The sequence below is a fragment of the Zootoca vivipara genome, chromosome 13 (genome assembly GCF_963506605.1).
Source record: "Zootoca vivipara chromosome 13, rZooViv1.1, whole genome shotgun sequence".
Taxonomy (NCBI): Eukaryota; Metazoa; Chordata; class Lepidosauria; order Squamata; family Lacertidae; genus Zootoca; species Zootoca vivipara.
The window spans coordinates 18,185,458-18,213,332 of record NC_083288.1 but is presented as its reverse complement, the minus strand read 5'-3'; the positions used below and the strand labels follow the sequence as shown (position 1 = coordinate 18,213,332).

At 47.5% G+C, this 27,875-nt stretch overlaps 1 protein-coding gene and 1 long non-coding RNA gene across 5 annotated transcripts in view; one reads left to right on the top strand and one right to left on the bottom strand.

Moving 5' to 3' along the window:
- Positions 1–27,875, bottom strand: part of COL1A1 (collagen type I alpha 1 chain) — a 46,962-nt gene that overhangs the window by 11,932 nt on the left and 7,155 nt on the right. For 2 of the 4 annotated variants that reach the window (XR_009558445.1, XR_009558446.1), the window contains exons 9-40: positions 27,580–27,633; positions 26,997–27,050; positions 26,008–26,061; positions 25,339–25,392; positions 25,189–25,233; positions 23,700–23,753; positions 23,505–23,549; positions 23,145–23,198; positions 21,694–21,792; positions 21,543–21,587; positions 21,359–21,457; positions 20,219–20,272; positions 19,081–19,188; positions 17,924–17,977; positions 16,250–16,348; positions 14,583–14,636; positions 14,372–14,470; positions 13,499–13,552; positions 12,407–12,460; positions 12,242–12,295; positions 11,706–11,759; positions 10,229–10,273; positions 10,021–10,119; positions 8,685–8,792; positions 7,294–7,401; positions 5,987–6,039; positions 5,759–5,812; positions 3,923–4,030; positions 3,773–3,826; positions 2,905–2,958; positions 1,801–1,962; positions 878–985 (exon numbers count right to left, since the gene is read on the bottom strand). Coding sequence is in view for 2 of the 4 variants with exons in the window: in XM_035136277.2 (XP_034992168.1) it covers positions 878–985; positions 1,801–1,962; positions 2,905–2,958; positions 3,773–3,826; positions 3,923–4,030; positions 5,759–5,812; positions 5,986–6,039; positions 7,294–7,401; positions 8,685–8,792; positions 10,021–10,119; positions 10,229–10,273; positions 11,706–11,759; positions 12,242–12,295; positions 12,407–12,460; positions 13,499–13,552; positions 14,372–14,470; positions 14,583–14,636; positions 16,250–16,348; positions 17,924–17,977; positions 19,081–19,188; positions 20,219–20,272; positions 21,359–21,457; positions 21,543–21,587; positions 21,694–21,792; positions 23,145–23,198; positions 23,505–23,549; positions 23,700–23,753; positions 25,189–25,233; positions 25,339–25,392; positions 26,008–26,061; positions 26,997–27,050; positions 27,580–27,633 (2,295 nt within the window). In the remaining 2 variants the exon portion in view is untranslated. Of the gene's footprint in view, positions 1–877; positions 986–1,800; positions 1,963–2,904; positions 2,959–3,772; positions 3,827–3,922; positions 4,031–5,758; positions 5,813–5,985; positions 6,040–7,293; positions 7,402–8,684; positions 8,793–10,020; positions 10,120–10,228; positions 10,274–11,705; positions 11,760–12,241; positions 12,296–12,406; positions 12,461–13,498; positions 13,553–14,371; positions 14,471–14,582; positions 14,637–16,249; positions 16,349–17,923; positions 17,978–19,080; positions 19,189–20,218; positions 20,273–21,358; positions 21,458–21,542; positions 21,588–21,693; positions 21,793–23,144; positions 23,199–23,504; positions 23,550–23,699; positions 23,754–25,188; positions 25,234–25,338; positions 25,393–26,007; positions 26,062–26,996; positions 27,051–27,579; positions 27,634–27,875 lie in introns of all 4 variants that reach the window. The other 2 variants (XM_035136277.2, XM_035136279.2) reach the window with 1 other exon arrangement.
- LOC118095216 (uncharacterized) lies at positions 981–21,452 on the top strand. The gene is made up of 3 exons (XR_004693813.2): positions 981–1,340; positions 16,134–16,392; positions 17,893–21,452. It is a non-coding gene; the product is annotated as an uncharacterized LOC118095216 (long non-coding RNA).

Here is a 27,875-nt window from a genome sequence, read left to right as displayed (position 1 = left end):
CTGTGCAAGTATTTCTGAGCAAGCTAAAACAATAAACAGTGCTTTGTCTTAGCTCATCCAGACTTCCTTTTGAGCTATGTTTCTAGGCCATGTTTCAAATCTTTGTTAGAGCATTTTGTTGTTGTCTTTGCGCTTTCCCTGCAAAAACCCACTCTGAACTGCTGAACTGGAGCAAACGGCAATCTGCAGAAAACCTGAATTGCTATTTGTTCCGATTCAGCTTTAAAGAGCAGGTTTTCCTGGGGAAAGTGGTGGGGGGAAAAACAACAACTCTTGGATACAGAGCTTTAAAGTGCAAGACTTGTGCTTAAGAAAGCCTGGGGCAAAAGTTAAGTGTGGGTGAGCCCATAGATGCAATATGGAAAACATGTTGCTCCGTTTCTACAGGATAATGGTATTGACTTTTTATTTATTTTTTATTCTCGCACTGTCTCCGAGGAGGGGCTTAAAGGGACAGGAGCAGCTGGGCATGACACGCAGGAAAAGTCACTGGTTGCTTGCTGCAACTGCTGGGACAGACCATTGGTCTGAAGGAGGACCTGTTCAGCTAGCTAGATTCTTGCACCTTAGGAGCTGATGCAATTGAGTGCTTTGCCAATTGATAACTAAACTTCTAATTGCGTGTCCTCCTTGCGGACGCTGGGTATGTTTGGGTCATATGTCCCAGTTAGGCTCGGTGTGTGTGTGTGTGTCTATTTTGCTTATATGTATCCTTGCATTTTCAGCCTTCTATGTGGCTGAGTCCCCTTAAGAAACATTCCCCCTCAAATAAAAATTTCCTCATTGTTCCCCAGCCCGCAAGCACCAGCCCCTCAAAGCTCAGAAGGAAACTGAACCCAGACTTTCTGCGCAGAGTTTGTCAGAGAAGAGCACTCACGGATGGTCCGGGAAGACCAGGGAAACCTCTCTCGCCTCTTTGTCCAGGAAGACCAACAACACCGCGCTGTCCAGCGATACCTTGTGGGCCAGGAGTACCAGGTGCACCCTGCAGGAGGAAAACAGACATGAGCATGAGGTGTTGACAGAGAGGTGTTCCTGGCTGGAAAGACGCATTTCGTTTTCGCCAGCATTAAGCTGCGCTGCGGAAGGGTTGGAGGTGAGCTGGGCCTCAGCAGCACTTCAGCAGCAAGCAATGAAGTGGAAGGACGTGTGGATGCAGAATTGGCCTCCACAGTCACTTACGGACTCACTGTTAAAACCGCGTTTATGGAAGACAATCTTACTTGGCTACAAGTGATCGCCAAAGAAGAAAGAAGACCCCAGGCAGGCTGGGAAATAAGAACATGGTGGGCTTGCTTGAAGGAGAAGAGCTGTTGAATGTCCTGACTCCACTTTACGTTGTGAGTAATGCCCAGGGGGCTTTCTACCCATACCTTGCCTAAAGGAACCCACACCTTGTTGTATCTTGGCTGGCTAGGGGATTTCTCTCCAGGCTCACCTTTAAGCAAAGTGTGATCCCGCGTGGCAAGGGCTACCTTTTCTACTGAAACACATCCCACATTTTAAAAAACCCAAACACTTGGCAAGTAACAATCTGAACTAATGGATCTGGTCTATAAAGTAGGAAGCCATTCTGTGGCATTCTGATGCTCACTAAAACATGGCCGCTGACGAGATGCAGCCATAAAGATTTGCACAAGCAGTAGGAAATTCCAAAGCCAATTTAAGGCAGGGAAATTGTTAACATGGCAGCTGGGCGGCTTACAGGGAGCCAGGTGCTGTGCCAGGGAGATAACCCCATGGAGGAGGCGCCCAAGTTTGGCTCGAGGAATGAAAGGTAAAGATGTGGCATTTACTTACAGCAGGTCCATCGGAACCAGGAGAGCCCTTCTCACCGGGAGGTCCGGGTGGGCCAGCAGGTCCAGCTTCACCAGGGCGGCCGGCAGGTCCAGTCTCACCACGGGGTCCTTTGGCACCTTCCTTTCCACCAGGGCCTGGGGGGCCGGGAAGGCCGATGTTACCCTTTGGGGGGAAAGAGAGAGGGCAAGCAAATCAGTCACAGGCTGTTTGTTGAGTTGGGGAACAGTGTCGCCAATGGAAGCATCTTTGAGGAAGGACCCCCCCACCCCACCCCAGTGCGGTTCTAGTGGGTCGCTGAGAATGAGAAGGAGTTTTTGCGTTGGGTTGTATGTTCCTAGAGACAGCCAAAAGCTTGGGCCACCGCATTTCGAAACAGGTGCAGCTCCAAGTAGAGCCAGCTGAAACGAAAAGCCTGCCCAAGCTTATGTGACAGCGTCATTTAAATGTCGTGGTTTGCTCCAGCAAATCCTGGGAACTGCAGTTTCGGCGAGGATGCTGAGAACTTAATGCTAAAAGATCCTTGGCCTTTCCTCCCCAGCCACAATTCCATGAAGAAGGAAAGGCCGTTAAGTTAGCGGTATGAACATATCTAGAGATGCTTGTGTGCTGTAATAATCCGTAAGGCCCAACAATTTCTGCTGTGTCTGAAAGCTGTTTTATTATTATTATTATTATTGTGGGGGGATGGGGCTAAAATTTTGGGGAAAAAACCCCTGGGTATCCAGTTTGCAAACTTGGGCGTATAAAAATTAATGTGGATGTACAAAGACTACTTGAAGGGGGCTGTACTGGATCACTCTTGTGGTCCCTTCCAACTTCTATAAGGAATACTTCTGGTTCGGACTAAAACCATTGTATATATTTAGATATGAATTGATTCAGCTCTATTCTCAGTCTGTATCTTTTCTACCTTATGGCCCTCTTTTGCCATCCTCTCTGCCGCCGAGAGAGTCAACATATATCTTTGTAGGCCCTATGTAGATCCTATAATGTAGGCTCTAAGGGACTTCTTACTGAGCATCCTCACCCATCACCAGCCACCTGGGGGTTGTGTAACAGCTTTCTAAATGCCGGCATGTGCGTGTTTTGTGGGAGGGTACTTACAGATGGGCCAGGGGGTCCGACTCTTCCAGCAGCTCCGGGGAATCCAGTAGCACCCTATGAAAGGAAGGGAAGAGAAGGTTCCTTTTCAATAACTCCTCCCCTACCATACGTGTGATTCTAACACAGATTCCCCACTCAGTAGGATCCTGCAACAGATTTTGTCTTAATTTTTTTCAGTTCGACAACCTCTTTGCAATGCCAAAGCTCCTTGCCACAGAAAGATAATGAAATCTCAGCTCTTCTAGCATCTTGCCACTACTGTTTCTGGGTATGCAGGAAAAGGGTGTGGATTTTATTTTATTTTATTATTCGTTTCTACCAGCTAGAGATCCTCATACACCATGCAACTAAACCAGTTTGGATTACGTGATCAAGGTTAATTGCATTGCAATCAGCTTGTGCTTAATTTCAGCTAATTGCCTGGCAATCAGCTCGTGCTTAATTTCAGCTAGAACCTGCAAGCTCTGGAATGTGATTCCCACCCCCTGTTGTGTATTAGATGGGTTTAGGCTAGCTAGTGAGAGCCTCTGAACATACACAGAGACTTTTCCTCACCACGGCATAGCTGGTCTGCTGTGAATACCGATTAACTATTATAGATCAGGTGCTAAAGAGGTCTTGCCCACCTCACATAGACTGTGATCTATCTTTCTGGGCAGAAGTTGCATGCTCCTTTCTGTGGTTCATTTCTGCAGCCCACTACTGCAGCCGAGAGCTGCATTCGTTTTCAAACCCACGGTCTGCTTTATATGTCCCGGGGTGGTGAACTGGGAGCAATTTCCTTAGGGTGTGAAAGCTCGGAGTTTCGGAGATGAATGCATTTTTGACTCGCACCCAGCTTAATAATGCAGAAGAAGAAGGTACTCACAGGGGGTCCTGCACTTCCACGAGCACCTTTGGGTCCAGGAGCACCAACAGCACCCTGCAACAGGCGGGAGGAAGACAGTGTTAAGCCAAAGGCTGATGGAAGGTGATGGGTTCACAAAAGAGATTGGGGTGCAACAAGAGGGACACTTACAGCGGGTCCGGGAGGTCCAGTGGCACCAGCAGGTCCGGGGGGACCAGCATCGCCTTTAGCACCAGCATCACCTTGTTCACCTTTAGCACCAGGTTGTCCATCAGCACCCTGTGGAGGTAAGAGCAGAGCAGGTGGTGGTGTGTTACAGAAGGATGGAAAAGGAAAGACGTATCCACTTAAGATGGAAGACATTAATGTATCTTTCTCTGCATCGCCCAAGTACATCTGACTAAATGATCCAGGGGTCCCCAAACTAAGGCCTGGGGGCCGGATGCGGCCCAATTGCCTTCTAAATCCGGCCCGCGGATGGTCCGGGAATTAGTATGTTTTTACATGAGTAGAATGTGTCCTTTTATTTAAAATGCACCTCTGGGTTATTTGTGGGGCATAGGAATTCGTTCATATTTTTTTCCAAAATATAGTCCAGCCCCCCACAAGGTCTGAGGGACAGTGGACCGGCCACCTGCTGAAAAAGTTTGCTGACCCCTGAAATGATCTCATCGTGCCAGAGGAGGTTGGACCACATTACCAACCTACCAGGTGTGAATCAAACAGGAAGAGGCAGCATGAGAAGCAAGGTTTGCTCAACCTGGAGCGGGGAGGGTGCAAATGGAGAGGAGGGCTCTCGATCAGGTTTGGGAGATTCAGTTCCCAGTCTCTCTCAGTTACATAGTGGAGTCAACCCGGTTGCAGTTCAGCTTGGGACATGGGGAAATCCAAGTTCAAATGGCCACTCCTCAGCTTTGGGTTCAAGCATCACCTATCTCTCAGTTTAATCAACCTCAGGGGATTTGTTGGGAGGACAAACAGGACGAGCACTTGCAAAGCAATTGGCAGATCCATATGTCATCAAGAAACAGCATGGAAGCCAAATCAACTTGTGATTCACTGTCTTGACTGAGCCGGTTCTTTAGTGGCTCTACACTCAAGTTCACCCAGTTCTGGAAAATATTCCTAAAATGGATTCAAGTAGGACATGGAGGATTGCTGTCTGGGCTCCTATTTTAATCGTACCCCACCTTGTTCTCCAATGAAAGTAGCAATGAAAGTTAAGTGGCCTTATGCCACTGAAAAAGGCACTGTTGGGTTCAATTTGCCACCCCAACAGTGCACTAATAAATGCTTGCTTGTTTGCTGTAGTTAGGAGGAAGGTAAGGAAGAACTGAATTGTTCTTCCAAGCCTTATGAGGAACGGTTGAAGGAATTGTGTATGTTTAGCCTGGGAAAGGAGGAGACTGAGAGAAGGCATGATAGCCATCTTCAAATATCTCAAGGGCTGTCACGTGGAAAATGGAGGAAGCTTGCTTTCTCCTGCTCTGGAGGGTAGGACTTGAATCAATGGCTTCAAGTTACAAGAAAGGAGATTCCGACTAAACATCAGGAAAAACCTGACAGTAAGAGCTGTTCGACAGTGGAAAGATCTCTTTCAGAGGTGGTGGACTCTCCTTCCTTGGAGGTTCATAAGCAGAGGTTGGATGGCCATCTGTCATGGATGCTTTAGCTGAGATTCCTCCATTGCAGGGAGTTGGACTAGATGAACCTTGGGGTCCTTTCCAACTCTACAGTTCTATGATTCTATGAATACACCCCAAATTGGGACTATTTTCTTTACTTTATGAGCGCTGCTAACTGAGCAATTGCAATGCCTGGAATGTATAACGTTCTCCTACCAGAGATCACTTGATAACAATCTACAGGTGCTTTTCGTCGCCAACTTTGCCTGTCAACTGTTGTCGCTTGTTTGCCACAATGTGTGCCAAATGGAAGGATTGTCCGCCCTGCACCTGACACCCAACATGCAACGAACCAACAGTTTGATGAGAACCGAACACTCACAGGGGGGCCAGCAAATCCAGCGGGTCCGGCAGGGCCAGGCTCACCACGATCTCCCTGGGAAGGAAAAAGGGACAAATGCATTTGGTCAGTGGTGATGATAGGAAGGGTCAAAGAATGGCAGAAGGTGATAAGAATGAGATCCCTGCATTGCAGGGGGGTAGATGACCCTTGGGGTACCTTCCAATTCTACCATTCTATGTTTCTAGGATGGAAAAGAAAGGACTTACGGGGGCACCACGAGCACCGGTGGGACCAGCAGGACCAGAAGGACCAGCTTCACCCTGGTTGAGGAAGAAAAGAAAGGAAATAGAGATGAAGTTATGCTCCAGGGAACCATGAGGAAGCACAAAAGGCGCTGTAACACAAGTAGGAAAAAAGCACCAAAACAAACACAAAACAAAAAACCAGGATGCAATAGCTCAGTCAGCCGAGCATGAGACTCTTAATCGTTGGATGAAAGATTCCTGCATTGCAGAAGGTTGGACACAAGATGACCCTTGCGGTCCCTCTTCCAATTCTACAAATCTGTGATTCTATGATCCAAGCTTGGATTGTATGTGGCTGGAGAGGGGAGATGGGAAGGCTGATCATGTCCATATCTTTCAGCCTAGCCTATTCGTAGGACCTGAAAGCACACCTGAATGGTATACATGATATAGCAGACTGAGCTGGGGAAATCCTTTAACTGTGTAGTCAGGGTGGCCTGTGAGACAATGTGGCCTGCAGATGATCACCTGTCGGCCCATTGCTCTCATCCATGCAATTCTGCAGGCAAAAAGAAGCCCTTCATCCCCATGTGTTCTTTCCACAGCCAACAACTTTCATCCAGTGTCCTTCCCACAGGCAGGATGCTTTTGTGGAGGTTGTAGCCTCAGCCTCAGCCAGCGATGGGTGTCCAGGTGGCATGAAGTGAATAAGGTGAGAAGGAAGGGGCTAAGCTCTTCTCCCCAGTGCTCCACTCCAGATTGACCTATCACTGAATCTAGTTGCTGGCCGCTGCTTTAATTTCAAACTAGCCCCTGTCCAATCAGCTCTGGTCCATGTGGACATGAGCTATTCCACTAGCCTCTTGCTCTCTGCCCAAGCCTAGCCCAGCTGACCCTCACAGAGACTGAGGGCTTCAGATGAAGCCAATCATCGTGGGCTAAAATGCCACGATCAGGATCCAACAAGGGCACACCATCCTGAGATTCTCAGAATTCCTTGGGAAAGGGGGCTGTCCCCATGGCTGCCCTATTCTGGCTGTCAGCATGCAGGGCGGGGACACTGAGCTGACTAGAAAGGGCCAAGTTGGATCTCTGCATCCTTATGCCATCAGAACACCTGGTCAGGAAAGAGTTTCCAACTGACCCTGTCTCTCCACTGCATGCTTTGCAAAAGAAGTGGTGTCAAAGCCCAAGTTGGAAGGGGCCAAATAGCTCCCAGCGCATTCACAAATCCGTTAAAACGTCAGAAAATGCACCTAGACACCTGACAACTGGAGATCACTAGACCTTTTTCTGGAAAGGAGGTACAAAAGTCCGTGGAGCACTTGCCTTGTCACCAGGAGCACCAGAAGGTCCAGGTGGGCCAATGGGTCCAGTCAATCCTCTAGCTCCATCCTTGCCAGGAGCACCATCAGCACCTTTGGGACCAGTGTCACCCTAGGAGGAAGGAGAAACAGAGCAAACCATGAAGCACCGAAAGGAACAGGCAGGTGCAAGAACTAGGAGGAAGAACTCTCTGTTGACGAAACCATGTGTCTCATATCCGAAGGTCTTGAAAGAGATCCGGCCATCTAGCAGAATCTGCATGAGGATGTCGAGCCGAGTTTGGCGCGAGGGAATTTATCTCAAGGAAACTGGTGGAAGAAGGACTAGGTGCTGGATAGCACCCCAAGATCTGCCCTTCATTCCAAACTCTTAGGCCAACCCTGAAGGCAAAAGCCGCAAGCCAGAGGTGGGGAAACTGTGCCCCTTCAGATGTTGAATTTCTATTCATCCCCAGCCAGCGTGGATGATGGTCAGGGATGCTGGCAGCTATAGTCCAGCAACATCTGGAGGACTGCATCAACCACCCTCTTGCTTTGGCCATACAGAAGGGAAGAGTCGTCTGCCCACTGGGTATTTTAAGGAGGGGAGTTTCTAAATACCAGAGAGCAGAATTTAATGTCATCTTCCTGTTCCTTATTTCCCACATTACGATTCTGCCAGCAGCCTACTTCAAATAGAGGAAGGTCTGGGGTCACATCACAGGCCTTGCATGGAGCAGGCCCTAGGTTAGATTTCTGGCCTTTTATTCATTAAAAAAAAGAAAAGAAAAGATCCCATGTGCTGGGAGTGGGAAATGTCTCAGCCAGATATGGTGGAACTGAAAGAGACAGAGTACTGAGTTTGATGGACCACTTCTCTGAGTCAGCGTAAGGCAACTTCAGATGCTACTTCCCACCCAATTGAGATGGTGTGTTACAAAGCCAGTCAATAGCCCATTGCGTTTTCCTATCACTCTCTTTATCACTTAAAAGTCCTGTGTTGGGGGGAAGTGGGTGTGTTGCCACACAACACCAAGCACACTTCAATTGCACAGCCTGAGTTTGTTGGCGTGCAGGTAAATCCCACCTGAAAAACAGCAACAGTTTTGCAAGTGACCTCCTGTTTTTATTAAGCCTTCCATCCACTGGCCCCCCTATGACCCTCATATGAACCTGTGGGCATGAGGATCTGTGTCAAAATTATCTCTGCACAGTTGCAGTAATGGTGGTTTGTCGTGAAAGTGGGCTGGAGAGAGATACGAGAAGAAGTTGGGAAAGCCTCCTAAGCGGAGGGTTATATTTGGAAGCGTCAGGGGGCTGTTGCCATTGTTGTTTGCTTGTTCGCCTTCTTTATAGGTCGGTTAAGTTAGTGAGCTGCCATTTGGATGGCATTGTTTCCAAGGACCAGATACTTACTCTCTCTCCCTTGGCACCAGGCAGTCCAGCAGCACCACGTTCGCCAGGCATACCCTGAAGGCCAGCAGGACCTTGGTTTCCGGGGGAACCAGGAGCACCAGCATCACCCTAGAGGAGCAGAGCCAAACAAACAAACAAACAACACATATCAGAAACAGAGCTAAGATACCAGGCCCAGCATAGATGGCAGCACCCAATCCCTTCTGAATTCTGTCTGTCTGCCTCATACACATTTGCAAAACAACATTTATTTATTTTTCACATTTTCAGTCTGTATCCTAGGGAAGAAGATCCTTGTTGCACCCAGGAAGGCAGTGGTTCGGAGGGATTGGGTAGATGATACTAAGGAACTAAGGATAAAGGCAAAGGGACCCCTGACCATTAGGTCCAGTCATGACCGACTCTGGGGTTGCGCGCTCATCTCGCGTTATTGGCCGAGGGAGCCGGCGTACAGCTTCCAGGTCATGTGGCCAGCATGACAAAGCCACTTCTGGCGAACCAGAGCAGCACACGGAAACGCCGTTTACCTTCCCGCTGTAGCGGTTCCTATTTATCTACTTGCATTTTGACGTGCTTTCAAACTGCTAGGTTGGCAGGAGCTGGGACCAAGCAACGGGAGCTCACCCCGTCACAGGGCTTCGAACCGCTGACCTTCTGATCAGCAAGCCCTAGGCTCAGTGGTTTAACCCACAGCGCCACCTGGGTCCCTGTAGGAACTAAGGATACTAGGGTGCAAAAGTTGCCTCGCTTGGAGTGAAATGTGTCTCTAGGTGCTGAAGGGAGAAAGAAGGTCCCAGGGCTTGTCCCATGTGGCCTGGAATGTAATAAGATAGCAGAATGGAAGCTGTGTCCTGCTTCATGGTAGATGGTTGGTTGGATTCCAAAACTTAGCCCAGCCCTGATGAAATGAAACAGCTCAGCTGTGGGCCTCTACTCCTGATTTGCCCAATAGCCTTATAACCTCTCTTTCTCTGTGTATGGAGATGCACTATTATCAAGTTGCATAAGCTCATAAAAGGATCCTGAATACTACAGGTGCTCCCACTCTGTCTTAAGCTGGTGAGCACCGTACATCACCAGGGTTGAGAAGAACAGGAGGTGTGAGGGGATGCCTCAGAAACCATAGATTGTTTTCTCCACCTCTTGGTTTATAGATGTCTTGTTGCCTATGTGGCTCAAAATCTGACCCTGATCATTTGAAAACAAGTATCCAAGACCGATTTTTATATTTGTCATGCAAGATATTTTCAAAGGAAGAAAAAGGACATGAATAACCATTAGCAATGGAATACATCCCATCATTTATAAGGGGCCCGCCCCTATCAGGAACCCTTACCTTAGCACCATCGTTACCAGGAGCACCATTAGAACCACGGGCGCCCTGAGGACCTGGGGGGCCTTGGACACCACGTTCACCGGGGAAACCTCTCTCGCCCTAGAGGGAGGAAAGAGATCTGGTTAGAACGCCAGCATCACAGTAAACAGCAGTGGACCAGTGAAAATACATATGGAAGACCAGTATGGAGAAGAAGATCTTCACTTACTCTTGCACCAGAGGGACCAGGAGGACCAACATCACCAGGGACACCCTGTCAGAAGAAGAAAACCCATTGGTTAATGAATCTTTGACATCCAGGTGTCATAGGTAATCCAAGATGGGGCCGGTGGATGGTCCTGCTGTGCAGCAATGGGGATGGATTTTGCTGCTTCACGGCTGAGGACTTTGTGGACTTATGGTCCCTTTGAGTTATGGAATTCTAGAAGGAACAGCTCAAGTCTGAAGTGGCAGGATTTGCACAGTGTGGGCAAGGGCCTCTAGCATATAAAAGCATGGAGGAAACTGGACAGCACAATGGGAAGTATCTAGCTATTATTGCCTGCTAGGAGATGCTTCAGGAGGTATGCATTGTAAACCTCCCTTGACGGCTTCTCCAAAAGCGCACGTTGGAAACATGTGGACAGGATCTGAAGACAGACTCTTTTAAAATGCCAACGTCAGCTGCAGAATATTAGCCTGAATATTAGCCTGGATTTGATACGCACAGGTATCAAAAAGCCCTTTGTGTTTTGAATCATCAAGTTGTGTCCAATCCAATGGCTTACTGAAAGAGTCCACTAGGCCTAAACTAAGGACTTCACTCACTTCAGCATCTCTTCACCTCGCTGAGACAATGTCTCCTTCAGCAACAAGAAGCATCAAGTATCTACAGTGCTTTGAATGCCTGAAATCCCAGTTTTAACAATCAACCCTATCTCTAGTAGGAGAAGGACATGGGGGAGATACAGATCTGTTGCCTACAATATGGGAGGTTTCTATGGCCATTGGGCCATGCAAAAGGAAAATATTTCCTTCCCGCCCTCCCTATATACTTCTTTGCAGGTGCTCTGAATTTTTATTGTTGGCCAATCAACTGGAAGTCCATTGGCATTGCATAGGAAGCATGAGAGAAGCGTCATATGAAAAGCAGGCATGGCACGGACTCTGCTATGATTGCACAGCTTCCAATTCATTCAATGCAAAGGGTGCATGTGGTTCTCAGAAAGTTACTGGATAGATTCAGCACAAGCACTGTACTTTGTTGTTGTTGCAAGGACTGGATGAAGCCTTTCTAAAGAAAGCCACCCGAGCTAAGGGATTCTAAGCTTGCCATGGCATGGTCCTGAAAGGAAGGAGCAAACTTTGCCTGCTGAAATTCCCTCCAGCTATTCAAAGGGGGAGAAACCTCACCCTGCTGTGTGTGTGCATGTAGATTGTGAATAACCAAGCAGAAGAAGCTAAGTGGGGAGAAGCTTGACAACCCAGTTCTCCTCAAGGTATCCTTAAGTCTTTCTATAGTATGGTGTAAGTATTGCATTATGTCTGGAGGTATTCAGGAAGGCAGATGCAAATGCCATATCTATACAGTATGTGGAGCGAGGCTTACTGGGGAGCCAGCATGCTCAGATCAGACCCTAAACTACCTATCTCCAAACCCAATAGTCTCTTCTTCACATTTCTCTAGGCACAGCCTCATTTCCTACCTGTTCACCAGGCTTTCCAGATTCACCAGGGGCACCTGCAGGACCGGGAAGACCCTGTAAGAGAAAACCAGAGATGGAGAAAGAGTTAGATTAGGAGCTGAAATCTTGCTTTTCAAAGAGGTTAGCTATATCTATGCTATAATTTGATCACCCACAATTTTTCTTTTTTGTGCAAAAGCACAGGCATTGATGGCTGTTGTCATGGTTTCTGCATAGTTAAATTTCCCAGCTTTCCTTTTTTCTTCTTCAAACCCTTGATTTGAAGAACATATTTGCATGTTGTCCCCGTCAAACTATTATACTGTACTGTTGCCTCCCACTCCTTCCAGAAAATTTGCAAAGAAATCTGAAAACCTGAAGCAAAGGAGCAGGTTTAAGCATGCAAAATGCAGAAATGCACTATGTTTGCATCGTTTATTGCTATCCCTGAAGTTTCTTCCCCATCCCGCCGGCTTCCAAATTTGGAGTTTTGCTGTGGCAGAAAATACACATGCAGTTCTGTATGTGCCTCTTTTCATGGAAAGCCTTTTTTTTACCTGGAATCCAGGAGCTCCACCGGGACCTTGTTCGCCTCTTTCTCCAGCAGGGCCCTGGGATGGGAAGCAAAGGGAAGTTCAAAGGTTGGTAGGCTTCAAAGAGTGGCTTCCTACAATAGCCATCAATGGTACGGAAAGTGGGATCACGGAAGAATTCATACTTACACTTGGGCCAGGGGGTCCTTGGGCACCAGTTTCACCATCTTTACCAGGAGCACCCTGCAGCGGAGAAGAGGATCAAAAAGGCAGAGATGAGAGGATCTGGATGGACTCTTTGGAGAACAGTCTACATTGAAAGCATTTTTCTACTCCTGTGTCCAGATCTTCTGAATTCATTGCATTGACTTCCTTGTCACTCTGTACCACTGTCAAACTCGCAGCCTCTACATCTGTGTGCTTCTTTGTGTGATTCTCCACACAAATGCATCTCATTTGTGATTTGTCCTTAGTAAAGCCTTCCCAGAACTTTGCCTTGCCTGCTCCTCCACTGCTCTCTGACTGGCTTGTGGGAGAAAGGCCCAGGACAAATTGACCAGTCCCCAACCTCTCCCTCTGCTCTCAGCCTTCTCTGTTACATAGATTGAAAGCTAGGGTTCTGATCACTTCTATGTTCTATTGTCAAGTACGGGAGTTCCCCTCTCCCTTCCGGTGAGCCACCGATAAGAATTAACGAGCATTTGGTAGATTTATAGTCCTTTTATTACAGCATTCTGCTACCAGCACAAACAGGCAACCCTCCACAAGGTTATCAGTTGCCTACTCTGACTCCTCCCCACTTTCCGCAGCAAGACGTGTGCCAACGGGAAGTCCCCGTGCCCCCCGCATCTCCTTTGTTCTCTGACACGCTCAGGCCTCTGAGTTTGGGGTGAGGTTCCCCACCACTCTCAATTGATGTATTACCCAGCTGCTCCCTCCCTTCTGGTTGCTTAGCTACTATCTCATAGCTCTCTGAAATGTGCAGCTTCTGTGTCTGCCTGTCTCTCTGCTTCTGGAAACTCTGGAAGCAGGGAGGGCAAATATTTTCCCTCCTCTTCTGTTAGGAACTGATCTTCCTGCAATTGCATTCCCCAATCTTCTGATCCAGACCAGCCCCTGACATCTATATAGTGTCTTGGGGTCAAATCCATTTCCTTGCTGCAACGGGGCTTGCTATAGCGAACAAGTACCAGAGATTTCTTGCTTTCGTCTAAAAATCCCTGTGCGGATGCAAAGCCGTATCTGAACCTGGTTGCAGAGGGCATTAAGCGAAATACTTACAACAGCACCGGTAGGTCCAGGGGCACCTCTCTCTCCAGGTTTTCCGGGCTCACCCTAGAAGAAGAGGGCGGCAAAGGGGGTCATTTCAGAGACGGGATTGACAACTTTGTGAGCAGTGAGCAAGAAGATATTCGTAGCAGTGGGACTTCATTGCACTCTTCGGGTCTTACTAGAACGAGTCAAATCCAGAGTATGTGTATGCTGTGTTCAAAATTTGGACCACAAATGGATAAAACCAGTCATGGGGAAACCACAGCACCTGCACGTTGCTGCATTTGTGGGGATGATTTTTGGCTGAAGGGTAGCTTTGTGTTGCAAAACACTGATGAACAAGGAGCCATAACCTGTCTTGTGTGCCTACTGCTCAGACTGGATCTCTGGACTGCAACTGTTTCACCACATACCCAAAGCAGAGTCACTGCAACAATCTGCTTAATTCTATGGTCCAATACAAGAACTGAAGATTCAGTTCTGGAAAGGGGGCCATCTAAAGAATAGGGTGCATGAAACCATGCTGTGATGTCCCATGGTTCAGATGCAGAACCACAACGAAGAACAGAAATGACCAACAATTTTGGTCTTTATAATTTTGGTCTTTGTTGTTGTTGTTTTGTCCCTCTAGTTGCTCAAAGGGCAGCTAGAAGGAGCTTGCAGTTGCAGGCATTGCCAGCCATAATTTCACGAAGACTTGAAGGCAGCCATTTCAGGAAGTCCTGAAATGAAGTCCTGCCATTTTCATGGCAATGCAGCAAGCTAAACTTTGAGCGAAGACTGGGCACTGCGAGGAGAAAGCTGGATTTTGCCATCCTCGAATTTTCTTTTCTTTTTCATCCCAGGGAGCTTGAGATTCAGGAAGAGTAAGCAGTTACTTACAGCAGCGCCTTTAGGTCCAGGGAATCCCATGACTCCAGCTTGACCTCTTGCACCTGGTGGACCTGCAGGTCCAGGGCGACCATCTTGACCAGCAGGGCCCTATTAGGAGACGAAAAAGCCCATAAGTTTTTTGTGCTTTTTTTTTAAAAAAAGAACACTTCGTTTCTGAGCTAAGGAAAGAAATGAAGGATGCCATCCTGTTGCTACTCACAGTGGGTCCAGTCTTGCCATCGGGGCCAGGGCTTCCAGGGCTACCAGTCAGACCCTACAGGTGGGAGGGAAAAGGAAGGAGACTTAGGAAACATCCTTTGGTCAATAACAAAGAGGGTTTGTGAACCAGAAAGGGTAAGGTAGGATTGCTCTGCCCTTGCCACCCAATTCAGCACAGCAACAATCACTCATAAATGCTGTACAACCCCTGTTTTGAAAACATCCGTTTCTCATAGGAACCCCTTATTGCGCATCTCTTTTGTGAACGATTCCCAGTTCTCCTAAATGCTTCTTTACAGCTTTCGCACTCAGAGCCCCTTCTGGAAGTGTTCTCCCTCACCCTTCCTTTAAATAGTCTCCAGCTGTACAGAATATCTGAGTAGCTAATAAATCCAATAAGTGTCCCTTGCAGCTGGTGGTTTTTTTCGCCGGGGGGGGGGGAGACTTTTGTTTCCAAGAAAATTCTAGGGATTGCTGGTTTCTGTTAAATCAGTTCCAGTTCGAGTCCTGCTTTGCAGTCGTCCTTCTGGTTTTGTTTTATTTCAGATTAATTGGTGCTTTTTTAAATAAATAAATAAATCCGATTTTAATTTTGTTGTAATTTGCCCTGAGCTCATGGAAGAAAGTGGCAGATCGATGCATTAGATAGATGGGCGTAATGATCCCCTTTGCATCTTGAAAAGGGGCCTAGAAAGCAGGGTTTAAATCACTAAACAAAGAAGGATTTGAGAGCTTGTGTGACCCAGTAAGAAGGGTTTTTCAGCTTGGCTAATAAGCCCCCGAGTTAAATTTACAATGCTGTATTTAATTTTCTAGTGCCCTTGGGCAAGTCACTTCTTTCTAGAGTTGCACTGAATGTTTGCCTCTGAATATGTTCTTGGCAAAAACGGGGTGTTCAGGGAGGCTGAATTTCCCCCTAAAAACTCCATGCTTTTACTTTGATGGTGCTGTTTGCAGCCATTGCTTCCCCACATTGCTGCTATTTCTTCTCCTTCCAGAAATGACCCTCACCAATGAAGGATCACATAGGGAGCTACAGGGCGCCACGATACCATCCATTACCCTCATTCTAACTGGGTGAATTCTTACCCTTATCCCATCATGGCCCTTTCGTTAAAACAAAAAACAGCCCAAAGAGGACACTAAAACCTGTCGCCAAAAGTCTTCCTGCTTTCAATTCACTTATGTATTTCTCAGCCTCATTTTCCCATCTGCAAAATGGGACCGTTGCAGACTTGCCTTGCAGGGGTGGTCTTTCAAATTTTAGCAGCAATGCCACAATTTGGTGCCCCCTGGCTCTCGCCTCCCGTTCTGCTCAATTCACTATGTCATATTTGCGACACCCCCCGGCTCAGCGCCCAGTGCGGCAGAACCGGTCGTGCTGCCCGAAATCTGCCTCTGCTCCTTGCCAAGTTGTTAGGATGGATGTGACAGGGAGTGCAAAGTCCTTTGCATACTTCAAAGTCCTATGTTATTTTCTAGGTGCAATTACTATAACAACAAGGGAAGCTTGTGATTTCCTAACACAGTTTGTTTCTAAATTCCGCTCTAGGGCATGGAAGCTTCTGGCAGAATGCACCTCATTCCCCACTGCCCAGGGGCCTAACAGGAAAGCGTATGGGCCAGATCGCATTTGCAAATCTGCCAGATCTCTTGCAATTCACTCACCTTGGCTCCAGGGAGACCAGGCTCACCGGGGCGTCCAGCTTCGCCAGTATTTCCTTTGGGGCCAGCAGGGCCGGGAGAGCCACGCTCGCCAGGTGGGCCCTGGAAGAGGAAAAGCGGTCAAGTTATCCCATTAAGCACTGCAGGTAAATGCCGACATTGTTTCATCTTCTTCTGGTTCAGAAAGCTGTTGTGTGATATCAGAGCTCAATCTAAGATTCACAGAATTGTAGCCCTCGAGGGCCATCTAGTCCAAGCCCTTTGCAATGAGAGAATCTGAACACACGGTTCCTCCTCCAGTTTGAAACCATACTGGACCCTGCTTAGCTTTGCAAGCATGCTGGCAGTTTTATTGCTGCACTAGGAGGACAGCAAGGGAAGGAGACCAACACCAGGCTGCCTGATTCTGTGTGGGTGGCTTAATCTTCATGGGCAGAAAAAATAAGATATGAGCCATTTTTTAAAAAAAGCCCCAAACCCGACAATATGAGCAATAACTACTAGGGCTCTGGTTCTTCTTTAGCCAGATGAGCATATGTGAGTGGTTTGAGGTTATCCTGGAGAATTCCAGAGCATGAGAACGGGGTAAAGTGTGATATATAATAATGAAATGTTGCTGGGGTGGGAAGGGCAAAGGATGGGGCGGCGGGGAGGACTAAAGCTGGCTTCCAGATAAGATCTGGTGCCTTTAAAAAAAGAATAGAAAAAAGCTCAAGACTGCAGGAGTGGGAAGACATGAAAGTAACTGGTGTTGTTAAGCAAGAGCTGAGAGCAATGACCATTCATCCGGGGGCTTGAGGATGAGGCTTCAGTGTCTTCAAAAGGGATGCCATGTGATGCTCTCAGATGATTAGGCAAACCCTGCTGGCCCCTATAAATTTCCTCGAGACTACCCAGCTCCTTCGGGGAGTTTTGGAGGGAGGTAGAAAGCAGATTCACTTAGTGCGAAGGAGCTCCTTGGATTTCTATATTTGCTGGACAATTAGACTTCCATCTTAGAGATCTGGGCGCATGCCTGCCGCGAACTTATTCAGCAGGAGCTTGGCCAAGTTCCCACTCGGCATCCACCTCTTAAAATGGGAGTAGTATGGGCACAGAGGTTTATTCGAGCTGGAAGCTTTGATTTTTTTTTTTTAAAAAAGAAAATTGCTATTTTCGATTTTGTTACTTTCACTAGCCCTACTATCAACATTGGCAGGGCAGGAAATAAATGAAGGAAATTGAGAAATAGCCATGTTGTGATAGCATTAGAACATGTGCAGATTGGCATTTCTCAACGTTGTGAAAATCTGTTCAGGCTATCTGAGATTAAGGGGAGTTTCAAGGATGAAGAAGGCTTTCTTTCCATCACCCACTTACCTCTTTTAAACTATTCCTAATGTAGGTAATGGCCAGCAAAAATAAAATCATATTCAGTAGCATTTAATATTTCTCCAGGCTCCTTTCTACTAAGAGAACATCCCACCTCTCCCTGCTTTAACTGTCTCTGCCTTGACCCACATTCCCAGAGCCTTATCTGAGGCTTCCCACCTTTCAAGCCAATCATTATTTCCTAACTTCAGCCCATTGGAGTGATGCCAGTGGATGGAGAGGGGTCAAGTATGACACCACCACCCCATTCTTTTTATACCTTTTGTTCTGTACAGAAGAAAGCGACAACGTGAGACTACAACCTACCTTGGGACCAGCCATGCCATCAGATCCAGGGAAACCACGGCTTCCGGGAGCACCCTGCGAACGGTAAGGAGGAGAACAGGTTAATGCCATATACACAGCACTGGGCTCTTCCATCAAAGAGGACAGGAAAAATAAACACCGATTGGCCAGGAGGACCCAAAATACAAATCCCACAAGACAGAATCACATGCAGACCAAAGAAAGTAAATTCAGATTCTGGATAATCTCGAGAATATCAGAATCCTAGTTTAGGGCCCAGGCTGAAGACAGGACCCCACACCTGCCAGCCTCACATGCTCAAAGCAGCACACACAACCCACAAATAGAGATCAGGCACTGAAAAGGTGTGCAAAGAGTTGCAGGTAACTCAAGAGCGAAAGTACCAGATGGCATATTATAAGAGGGAGCAAAGAAACAAAAGTAAACAAGAAGACAAGGGAAACTGTCTAGGGGAGAAGGAAGTTTGGATTTGATCAAATGTTTGATGTTCGAAACACAGCTGATGACCTGGCTATATTGCAGTGGTCTTTTGACCTCAAAGGTCTCAGTTTTTTGTTTTTTATTTCTCTGTATGAAATCAATTCTCGTGGGACTACCCTGGGATTTCAACTCGAGAACAGAAAAGAATGACAGTGTTTCTTTTTCTAAATTCTAAATCCATGGATGATTCTTAAGGGAGTGATCTGTTAAGTGAAAAGGACAGCCATGTTCTGCCCACTTCCGGTGCCTAGACAGTGCGTCCTCGTGGGTTTAAAACACTCCACGAGCAGAGACCACATTGTACCAATTGGGCTCACATCTTAGACACCTTAAGAGGCAGCTCCTAATAAATGGCAAAGGTATCTGCAGATTCAGTTTTCTTTGAAGTGTTGCAGCGCACTCTATTTTTGCAACAACTTTTCCCTGCAGAATAGCTCTCCTCTGACTCACAGAGGCTTCTCGAGGCTTCCTTTCCAGACTGCTTTGGTTTCATTTGTAACTTGACCTAGCAATTCCTAACTAATCTAATAATGTACCGTGAGTATGTTAGACGAATACATGGCCCGCGCACAAATTAGTCTGGCGGCTAAGAGAGTGTGATCTTGCTGCCCACAGTTAAGGAGAGACTAGTTTTGGTTCGGGAGGGCAGTGATATGGAGAACCAAGTTGGTACATACACGTTCACCAGCAGGTCCAGGCAAGCCAGCAGGTCCAGGCTCACCACGAGATCCTCTCTTGCCTTCCTCACCAGGTGGACCAGGGGGGCCTTGGAGACCAGCGGGGCCCTGGAAGATAAAATGAAGGAGAGGCAGGTGTTAACAAAAGCGAAAATGAAACAAGAAAGCGTGTTGCGGTGGGGGCTAACAGGACACCCACCCTTCTGTTGGGTGGGATTGCCTAGATGATCAGGGCTGCGATTCTAGTAGTGGGGAAGATTTGGATGTTGCAATTTGGGGGACAGCCCACTGGCCTTATATTCCTGCTCGCAGCATTGGGCTTTCTCTTTGCTGCGAGCTTCGGATCACCCGCCCACCCTCCTCTTTATTTAGGCTGTTGTGTTTGATCTTGCTGTGCCTGTCATGGGGTCGTCTGCTGTTGAGTAGGAATTTTCCCATTTGGCTGATTGGCTGGTGCCACTTGGTTTTTTCCTACTGCGTAGCAATTCGTCACAACTTGTAAGGCATTGGTTCATAAATTGGTTGGTGGAGGGATCACGATTGGTAGTCCCGGTCCCTCCTATGTTGTTGGTTGGTGGAGGGGCCAGAATTGGTTGTTGGTTGTGCAGGCCCCTCCAATGCTGCTGCTACACGGGTGAATTCCGTTAAAGGAATCCAGGGGCCTGACATGCTTTAGTCCGTACCCCAGCAGGCTTCCCCAAACTGCGGCGCTCCAGATGTTTTGGCCTACAACTCCCATGATCCCTAGCTCACAGGACCAGTGGCCAGGGATGATGGAAATTGTAGTCCAAAACATCTGAAGTTTGGGGGTGCCTGGGCTAGGGCCATGCAAGAGCCCCTGGGAACATTTGGCGGAGAGGCAAAGGGCCAGCCTTCCGGCTCCATTCTCTCCCCAAAATGCTTTCCCCGCACTGACTTAGTTCTGTCTTAGAGACAGATGTATGATGTATATATGGAACCAATGCCTAAGCAACCACTCAAATTTTTGTATTTAAATAGAGTTGTGGCCAAAACTATGCCCAAAACCTTAAACTTAATTTCTGTGTGCTGTGTGAGTTATTGGGGGGTGTCCTGGGGACCTCGACAGGCAATAGATGCACCACTTTAGAAATACATCCCAGGTGAGAGGGATACTTACGGGTTCACCTTTAGAACCAGTATCTCCTTTGTTTCCGGGAGCGCCAGGTTCACCCTAAACGTATTAGGAAGAGACAGAAAACAACATGATCACAAATCTCATTCAGCACAAGGAAGACAACAATGAATCCTTTATTTTTATTATTTTACAAGAGAACAAGGGGATGTGGCTTCTCTGAGATGGCTTTCGACATGCATCTGTTATCAAGACTTGGAACTGCAGAGTTGGAAGGGACCCTGCGGATCCTCTAGTCCAAACCCCTGCAATTTAGTTGCCCCGTACAGGGATTGAACCTGCAGCCTTGGAGTTATCAGCACCATGATGCAACTGGCTGAGCTATCCAGGCTGACAATCCACAGAGGAAGAGATTTGATATGATGCTGATGCATGTGATTTGTGGGCTTGGGCCCTGAATGGAAGGGACAGTTTATAGTAGGCATGGCCAAACCTGGCCCTCCAGATGGTTTGGGACTACAATTCCCATCATCCCTGACCACTGGTCCTGTAAGCTAGGGATGGTGGGAGTTGTAGTCCCAAAACATCTGGTGGGCCAGGTCTGGCCATGCCTGGTTTATAGGAAGCAGAGCCAAGGAAAAGGAACTTGAGAATGTAATCGTGAACATGCAACTCGATGTAAACTTCCATCATATGAGAGTTAACAATAGGGTTTGGTTGAAGGAGCGTCCTGCTAAATAATCTTGGATACTGCTACCCTTAAAAAAGAGATTTGCATACCACTGCCTACCATTTTGATACCTTTATCCCACCTGCTACACAAATCTAGCTGCTCTGGAATACTGTCCTTTTCAGAATTTTAAAACCCTGTGTATTATACGATGCTAAAGCAGGGGAGCTGGTATTACTGGTAGTATTAGAGGTCATGGGTTGAAAAAGACCAAGAAACAGTGCTTTAGCTATTAAACAAGCACAGTTGGAGAGGGTATGCAGAGAGTGGCATTTTCTGAATTAATTATGTTATGGCAGGCTCCTCCTTGCTTTCTCCCAGTTAGGCTAAAGAAGTCTGGGTTTCCTGGATAACCCACCCAGACGCCTCTATTTCCAATTTCTTCAAAGATCTCTGAAGGCAGGCACAACTTAAATGACGAGCCAAAAGGTGAGGAGCGATCAGGTGAGACTTACGCTGTTACCCTTGGGACCAGGAGCGCCGCTGGGACCCTGAGGTCCAGCTGGGCCACGAGGACCGGGGAAGCCGGGAGCGCCAGAAGTTCCGGGAGCACCCTAGGAGGAAAAAGCAACACTGGTGAAGCAACTGGGAAAGGAAGGCATTGAAGAAGACGAGAAAAAGAAATGGGAAGGTACTTACAGTTGCACCTTTGGCACCAGGTTGACCATCAGAACCAGGGTTGCCCTAAAGCAGAGGAGAAGGAGGAGAGAAGAGTCATTAGGGTGACGCTCCTTAGAAAGTCCCGAAGCACATTCTGCAAAAGCAAAAATCGGCCAGTAGTACAGCTTACAGAAGGACCAGCAGCGCCGGCGGGACCAGCGGGACCAGGTTCACCACGAGCACCTTGTGGGCCTTCACTACCACGAGCACCTTGGGGACCAGTTTCACCCTGTGCAATAAGAGAAAGAAGAACAAAGGAACATAAGCACTCTTCCACAGGTATGGTGGCAGTGTCTCCCTGTCAAACTACACCACCCCACACCCAGCCCTTCTGAGGCTTCACAGTTTTGTCTCGTTGGATCAGTACTACAAAGCCTCAGGCCTTCCTTTGCTACCCTGTCCCTCAGAAATCAAGAGGTTTGAGGCCTGCCACCTGAAGCACACTACTTGGTCCTTTTGAAGCAGGCTGTTGCTACAGCTTCCTTGGGGTCTACCGCTAAGGCCTGTGGCCCAGTTCTTACGCTGCAGGAACTTGGCAGTCACTAGTCCTTTACAGAGTTCCATCTCGCTGCTCTGGAAACACCTGAACCCCATAGGCCACGCTGGAGGTTTAGCAATGCGGTGGCTTCCTTCCCAGACCAACATTGCCTGTTGTGTGTGAGAGAGACGTTGGAACGGGAAGCAACATTGCGGGCACCTCTCAAGTAGCCTCTAAGCTTCAGACAGGATGAAGCTTTCTGGGCAGGATGAAAAGCTGCCACTCATGGAATTTAAGAACTGGGCCCGTGTAGATGTGTCACCCTCCATTCTTGAAATGAAGAGCTATAAGGGATTCTCGGCCTTCTAGGCATAGCTGCCAAGTTTTCCCTTTTCTCGCGAGGAAGCCTATTCAGCATAAGGGAAAATCCCTTAAAAAAAGGGATAACTTGGCAGCTATGCTTCTAGGCAGAATTCAGAGATTCAGAGGAAGGAGGGCCTTCCAAACCATGATGAGGGCCATGGCTTTCAGAAATAGCCTGTAATCTTTTCCACAGAAGACTAAGGTGCTTGTAGCTGGTTTGGTAAGAAATAGTTCATCTAGAGCGGGTGCTACAGAGCTTTTCATCTAAGAAGGGGAAAGGAAAGACTGATAATAAAGGAAATAATGATAATAAAAAAATATTATCATTATTAACAATAGACTGAGGAATCAATAAGACAAGTGGGACCTGCAACAAAATGTTGCCGTCTCTGTCCACAATTCCAGATACTCCATTCTACTTCACCACCTGCCCAGATTTTTGTTCTTCACACCCCAACAGTCTGTTAGCATTCTGTGCCGAGTCATCATCGGGTTGGTATTCTTTTTTGGCGGGGGGTAGCCTCACCTATAAGCATTTTCCTCTAAATATTTTTGTACACCTGCAAACACTGGGATTCTCCTTAGCCTCCTGATACCTCCCTCTTATGCACTGATGGTGCAATGTTGGCTTGCCTGAGGACTGGCACCTGAGATATTGATAGAGTCTAAACCCAACGATTTTTGATGCTCCTGATACAAAACAATTGCTTCTGAGAATCAGTGCCGTCAGGTGTCTTTACCTTAGGGCCAACAGCACCAGGGAAGCCAGGGGGGCCAGCTGGACCAGTGGGGCCCTGCAAGAAAGAAAGAAAGAAATGGCAATTATAGCATTTCCCCCAAATAAGCAGCCTCTTAACATTGGCCGCCCCAGCGATGGCCAGAGGTTTGGTCTGTGATTTAAAATGTCAGGGAAAGGGAAACAAGAGTCAAGGCCTCCCATCCCATGGCTGGTTAATTACAGAGTGTGTTGTCCTGCAAATCCCCATTTAGGGTACAGAGTTTGGCAACAGCCAGTGTTTGTCTGGCAGGACAATCCATCTCCACAGGAAAATAATAACCACTTGAGCAGAGAAGAAACTGCAGGTTGCAGGAATACTTACTGGGGGGCCAGCAGCACCAGGGGAACCATCATTACCACGAGCGCCCTGTGGTGAACAAGAGGGGGAGAAAGGCGTTTCAGTTACTGCCACCTCTCCAGGCCACACCAGACCTGGAGGATGCTACACCAAGGATGCCTTGGTACCAGTTGCATCCAGCCCCACAAGATATCCCGCAAGACAAAACAATGTACTTACAGCAGGGCCAGAAGGTCCAGGGCGGCCTCTCTCACCAGGAAGACCACGTGGGCCCTAGTCAGAAGGAGAAACAAGTTTAGTTTAGGTGAAGGTAGCTTTGATCTATGCCCCGTTACCATCCACCCAACCTTTAATAAGCTTATTCTGTTCTTTGGCATCTAACATTTCTCTCCCAAAGTGCAATGCCTCTGCTGGTGTTAAAGGGGTTCCTTTGTTCCCCAGGGAGCCATAAAGTGAGAACGAAGGCTTTGTATAGGCCAGCATGCCTTGCTTCTTCTTGTCTTTGCTTCATACCTCTCAAGTGCCCTCAACTTAAAACGGTTTTTTAATCTACCCCCTCCTTTCTTGATGCAATTCCCCCCGACTCATTGCTCTCCTGGATCTGGCTGCAACTATACACAAAAGGATGATAAATGCCACTGTGGAATTCATTAAACCAAGCGAAAGAGCCTTTGCTCTGTAGCTTTCGCCACCTGGATGCTACAAACACCCGTGACATCTGCCCTGCTGTCTGAAATCTCACACAATTATAGTTCTCTGTAAAGTAGAGGTGAGGAACTCGCAGCCCTCCATACTTTGCTGAGCAACACTTCCCACCCTTCCTGAAGAAATGGCCATGCTGACAGGTCTTTAAGCAGAGGCTTGACAGCCATATGTCAAGAATGCTTTGATGGTGTTTCCTGCTTGGCAGGGGGTTGGACTGGATGGCCCTTGTGGTCTCTTCCAACTCTATGATTCTATAATTTTATGATGGGAGCTAGAATCCAACCACATCAGGAGGGCCTCGGTTTTCCCAACCCTGCTATGAAACAATGCTTCATCTCTCTGGATATTTCTACTTGTGTTCTTTTATGTACAAAACACTCCTGTCCCTCATGTAGGTTGCTACTGCCATACACTTAAGGATGGAGTCAGATGGAACTGTTGCGTTGTCCTTCGGGGTTATACTGCATGTTAACCATTGCATGGAACTAGTTCACCTGAAGGGTTTTCATGAACAGTATATGAAAGGAAGTATACTGAACTTGGACGCCCTTCAGACAAATTATTTCCGCTTGATTCTCCACAAGCATGCTAGGAATCAAATGCGTCCTCAGAACACAAAGGATGTAAGGTGTGATCACAGTACACAGAAACCAAACAGAGATACCTTATATTAAATCGGACCATTGGTCTATCTAGCTCAACATTGTCTATGAGATTGCAAGAGGCTCCTGAGGATCACAGGCAGAGGTTTTCCCCATCATCTGTCCCTTGCTCCTTTTAATGGGCTAGGGATTGATCCTGGGACATTCAGGGACACAAAGCATGCACTCTACCAATGAGCAAGTCCTCTTACTCCCCCCCCTTTGGTGATTAGGAGTTTTCCTTTCACCATCATCCTTTCACCTGAACAAATCCATTTCTGCTGATACCCAGCCTATGCTTGTAAGATTTGGAAAGATGGTCTACCCATCAAAGCAAAGGGCAGAAGAAGGATGATACTCACGACTTGTCCAGGAGCACCATTCTCACCAGGGCTACCAGGCTCACCCTGAAAGAGGAAACAGAGCAGATGTCAACACCCTGTTTCTGAAACGGGAGGGGATAGAATTAGGTATCAACGGAAGGGAGCACATACTTAAAAGTGGACACTCACCTTGGGGCCAGCTGGACCAGCATCGCCTTTAGCACCATCAAGACCGCTGAAACCCTAAAGTAGTGGGATGAAGGAATGGATGGAAAAGAAGAAAAAGGAACATTAAAATCCAAGTAGTTGAGTATAAAAAAGGCAATGGGGTGCCTTAATTCTACATTTGGAAGGTTAGCAACCCCTCATTTTACTGTTCAACTGAAAAGACTACAGGTTCCACATTGGCAACCATGCATAAGCTGAGGAGGCCTGGGTGGAAGACCACCTTGGAACCAAGGATATGAATATACAAGATAATAATATAATGGTTGACTAGAAACACCTGAGTGGACATTTTTAAGGGTTCATTTCACGCTCTTCTCAGCTTGGACCTTGGCTGCCTCCTAAGATAAATAGTTCAAGGTGGGGCTTCACCCCAAGGTTCATGTGACCATGTGGCTATTGTCACCTTCATGGCAGGCATTATCTAGTGAAGGTGCCATTATCTAGTGAAGGTGCCATTATCTAGTGAAGATGCCATGTTGGCAATGGCAGGTGCTGTTTGTATTGTGATGGCTGCAAACCTTGAAAGCTCCAGAGGGGATGCATACCTATTCATAAGTAAATAATCTAGCCAGGGGACATTTTGAATTGCAAGATCCCCGAATTTTCTTTGAGCTATTGGAGCACACTTACTCTGTGTCCCTTCATGCCTGGAAGACCAGCTGTTCCGGGAAGACCACGGGCACCCTGAAGCAAGAGAAGAATAAAGGATTTAGGCGTCAGAGAAGAAGAAGAAAATGTGGCTCACCTTGCTCGCCTTCTCTAGGCAAGTGGGTGGGACCCTCTTCACACCAATGGCTGGTTTATGATTGGGACATACCTAATGTGCTTTCCATCAATAGCAACAACACTGTAGGACTCAGTTTGAAAGGATTAAGAAATGCCATTAAGGCAGATGGCGGCATCTTTACTGCTAGTTTTGTACTATATCCTTACATCTCCTTGAACATCCTAGTTCTCCATACAGCTGGGACCAACCCACCAAGAGCTCAAAATTTCCAATCTGGGAAGGAGTCTGTCAGAGATCACCTAGTCTCGTTGGCAGAGTGGATGTGTTCAAATGTGGGCTTCAAAATCTCACCAGCCATCTTGAGGCCTTAGGTGCATAAACTGTTTCACAGTCAAACCTAACCACCTTGCCAAATTGCCGGGAGGGTGAACTGAAGTAGGGATGCATTGCAATATGTCCTTAAGCATTTGGGGGGTGGAGTGGGTTGAGGTGGGAATAGGTTGTACGTCACCCTTCGCCAACCCAGTGTCCTACAGGTGCTACCGGACTCCAAATCCCATCAGCCCCAGGCACCATCATGGCCAGTCGTGAGGGGTGACAAGAGTTGTAGTCCAAAACATCTGGAGTTTGGAGAAGGCTGTAGGATGGGTTTATAAATGAACCATCCCCCTGTACCAAAGCAGGAATCAAAATACTTAAGCTGCTGCTTGCTAATATGATCGTCGAACCTGCTCTTTCGGGCCGCCAGTGTAAGACGTTGCATCGCTTTCCCTAAACAACAGGTTGCAATATCAAGGCTACCTGATCCACCTCCCGGGATGCCAGGATGAGGAGCAGCTCTTCCTAAAAAGACAGGTGCTTGACAGCCGCCCCATGATGAGAGACATCTTACCTGTGGACCTTGAGCACCACGCTCGCCAGGACGGCCAGGTTTTCCAGCTTCACCCTTGGAGAAAGAAGAGGAGACAGGGCTCTAAGCCAACGCTCGAGAAACAGCGCACTACTCGAGGATGAAATACCATTGATTGGGGAACTGTGTTTGTAAAAGGGACTGTGACTTTGCATTAAGATTTGCAACCAAATGGCCCTGTAACGTCAACAGGTGTTCCTTAAGGGCTGGTGCTTCTGCTCAGCAGAAAGGGAGAAGCAAGGGAAAGTGGTAAGGGGCAAGAATGGATTAGGCCCAGCACTGACAAACTTTGGGGGGTCTCCCATCAAGTGCTGGTTTGGAGTTCAAGTCGCTGATTGCAGATAAGGCGCTTTCTTTTTTACACTGTGAGTTTTTTTTTATAGACCTGACTTGCTTTACTTGGAGGCAATGCGAGGCAGGTGAATAAGTCACCCGATTCAAGTCTGTAAGTTGAGAGTAACCTCAACACTGAAGTCAGTGGTTTGTGTGGCTATTTGGGCACACCCCGTCTTTGGATAATTGGAAAGAATCCCCCCCACTCCAAAAAAAGGCATAAGTCACTCACATCATCTCCATTCTTTCCGGGTGGGCCAGCTGGACCACGGGGACCCATTGGACCCTAGAGTTTGAGAAAAAAATAGATGCATTAAAATCCGAGTCAAGTCCTCCCTGCTCCTATTTATAACCCGGTTGGATTTTTCAAAAGTGGGCCAAAGAACTCCCAGTACGGAAACCTGTCTACTGCGTTCGACGTTCAAAAGCTCCCCCAAGTGGTGGAAAAAGAGAACTCCAAGGAACAGACTCCAAGGAGGCCGTTCAGCTTCGCTATAATAATGCATGCAAGAGATACGAAAAATAGTT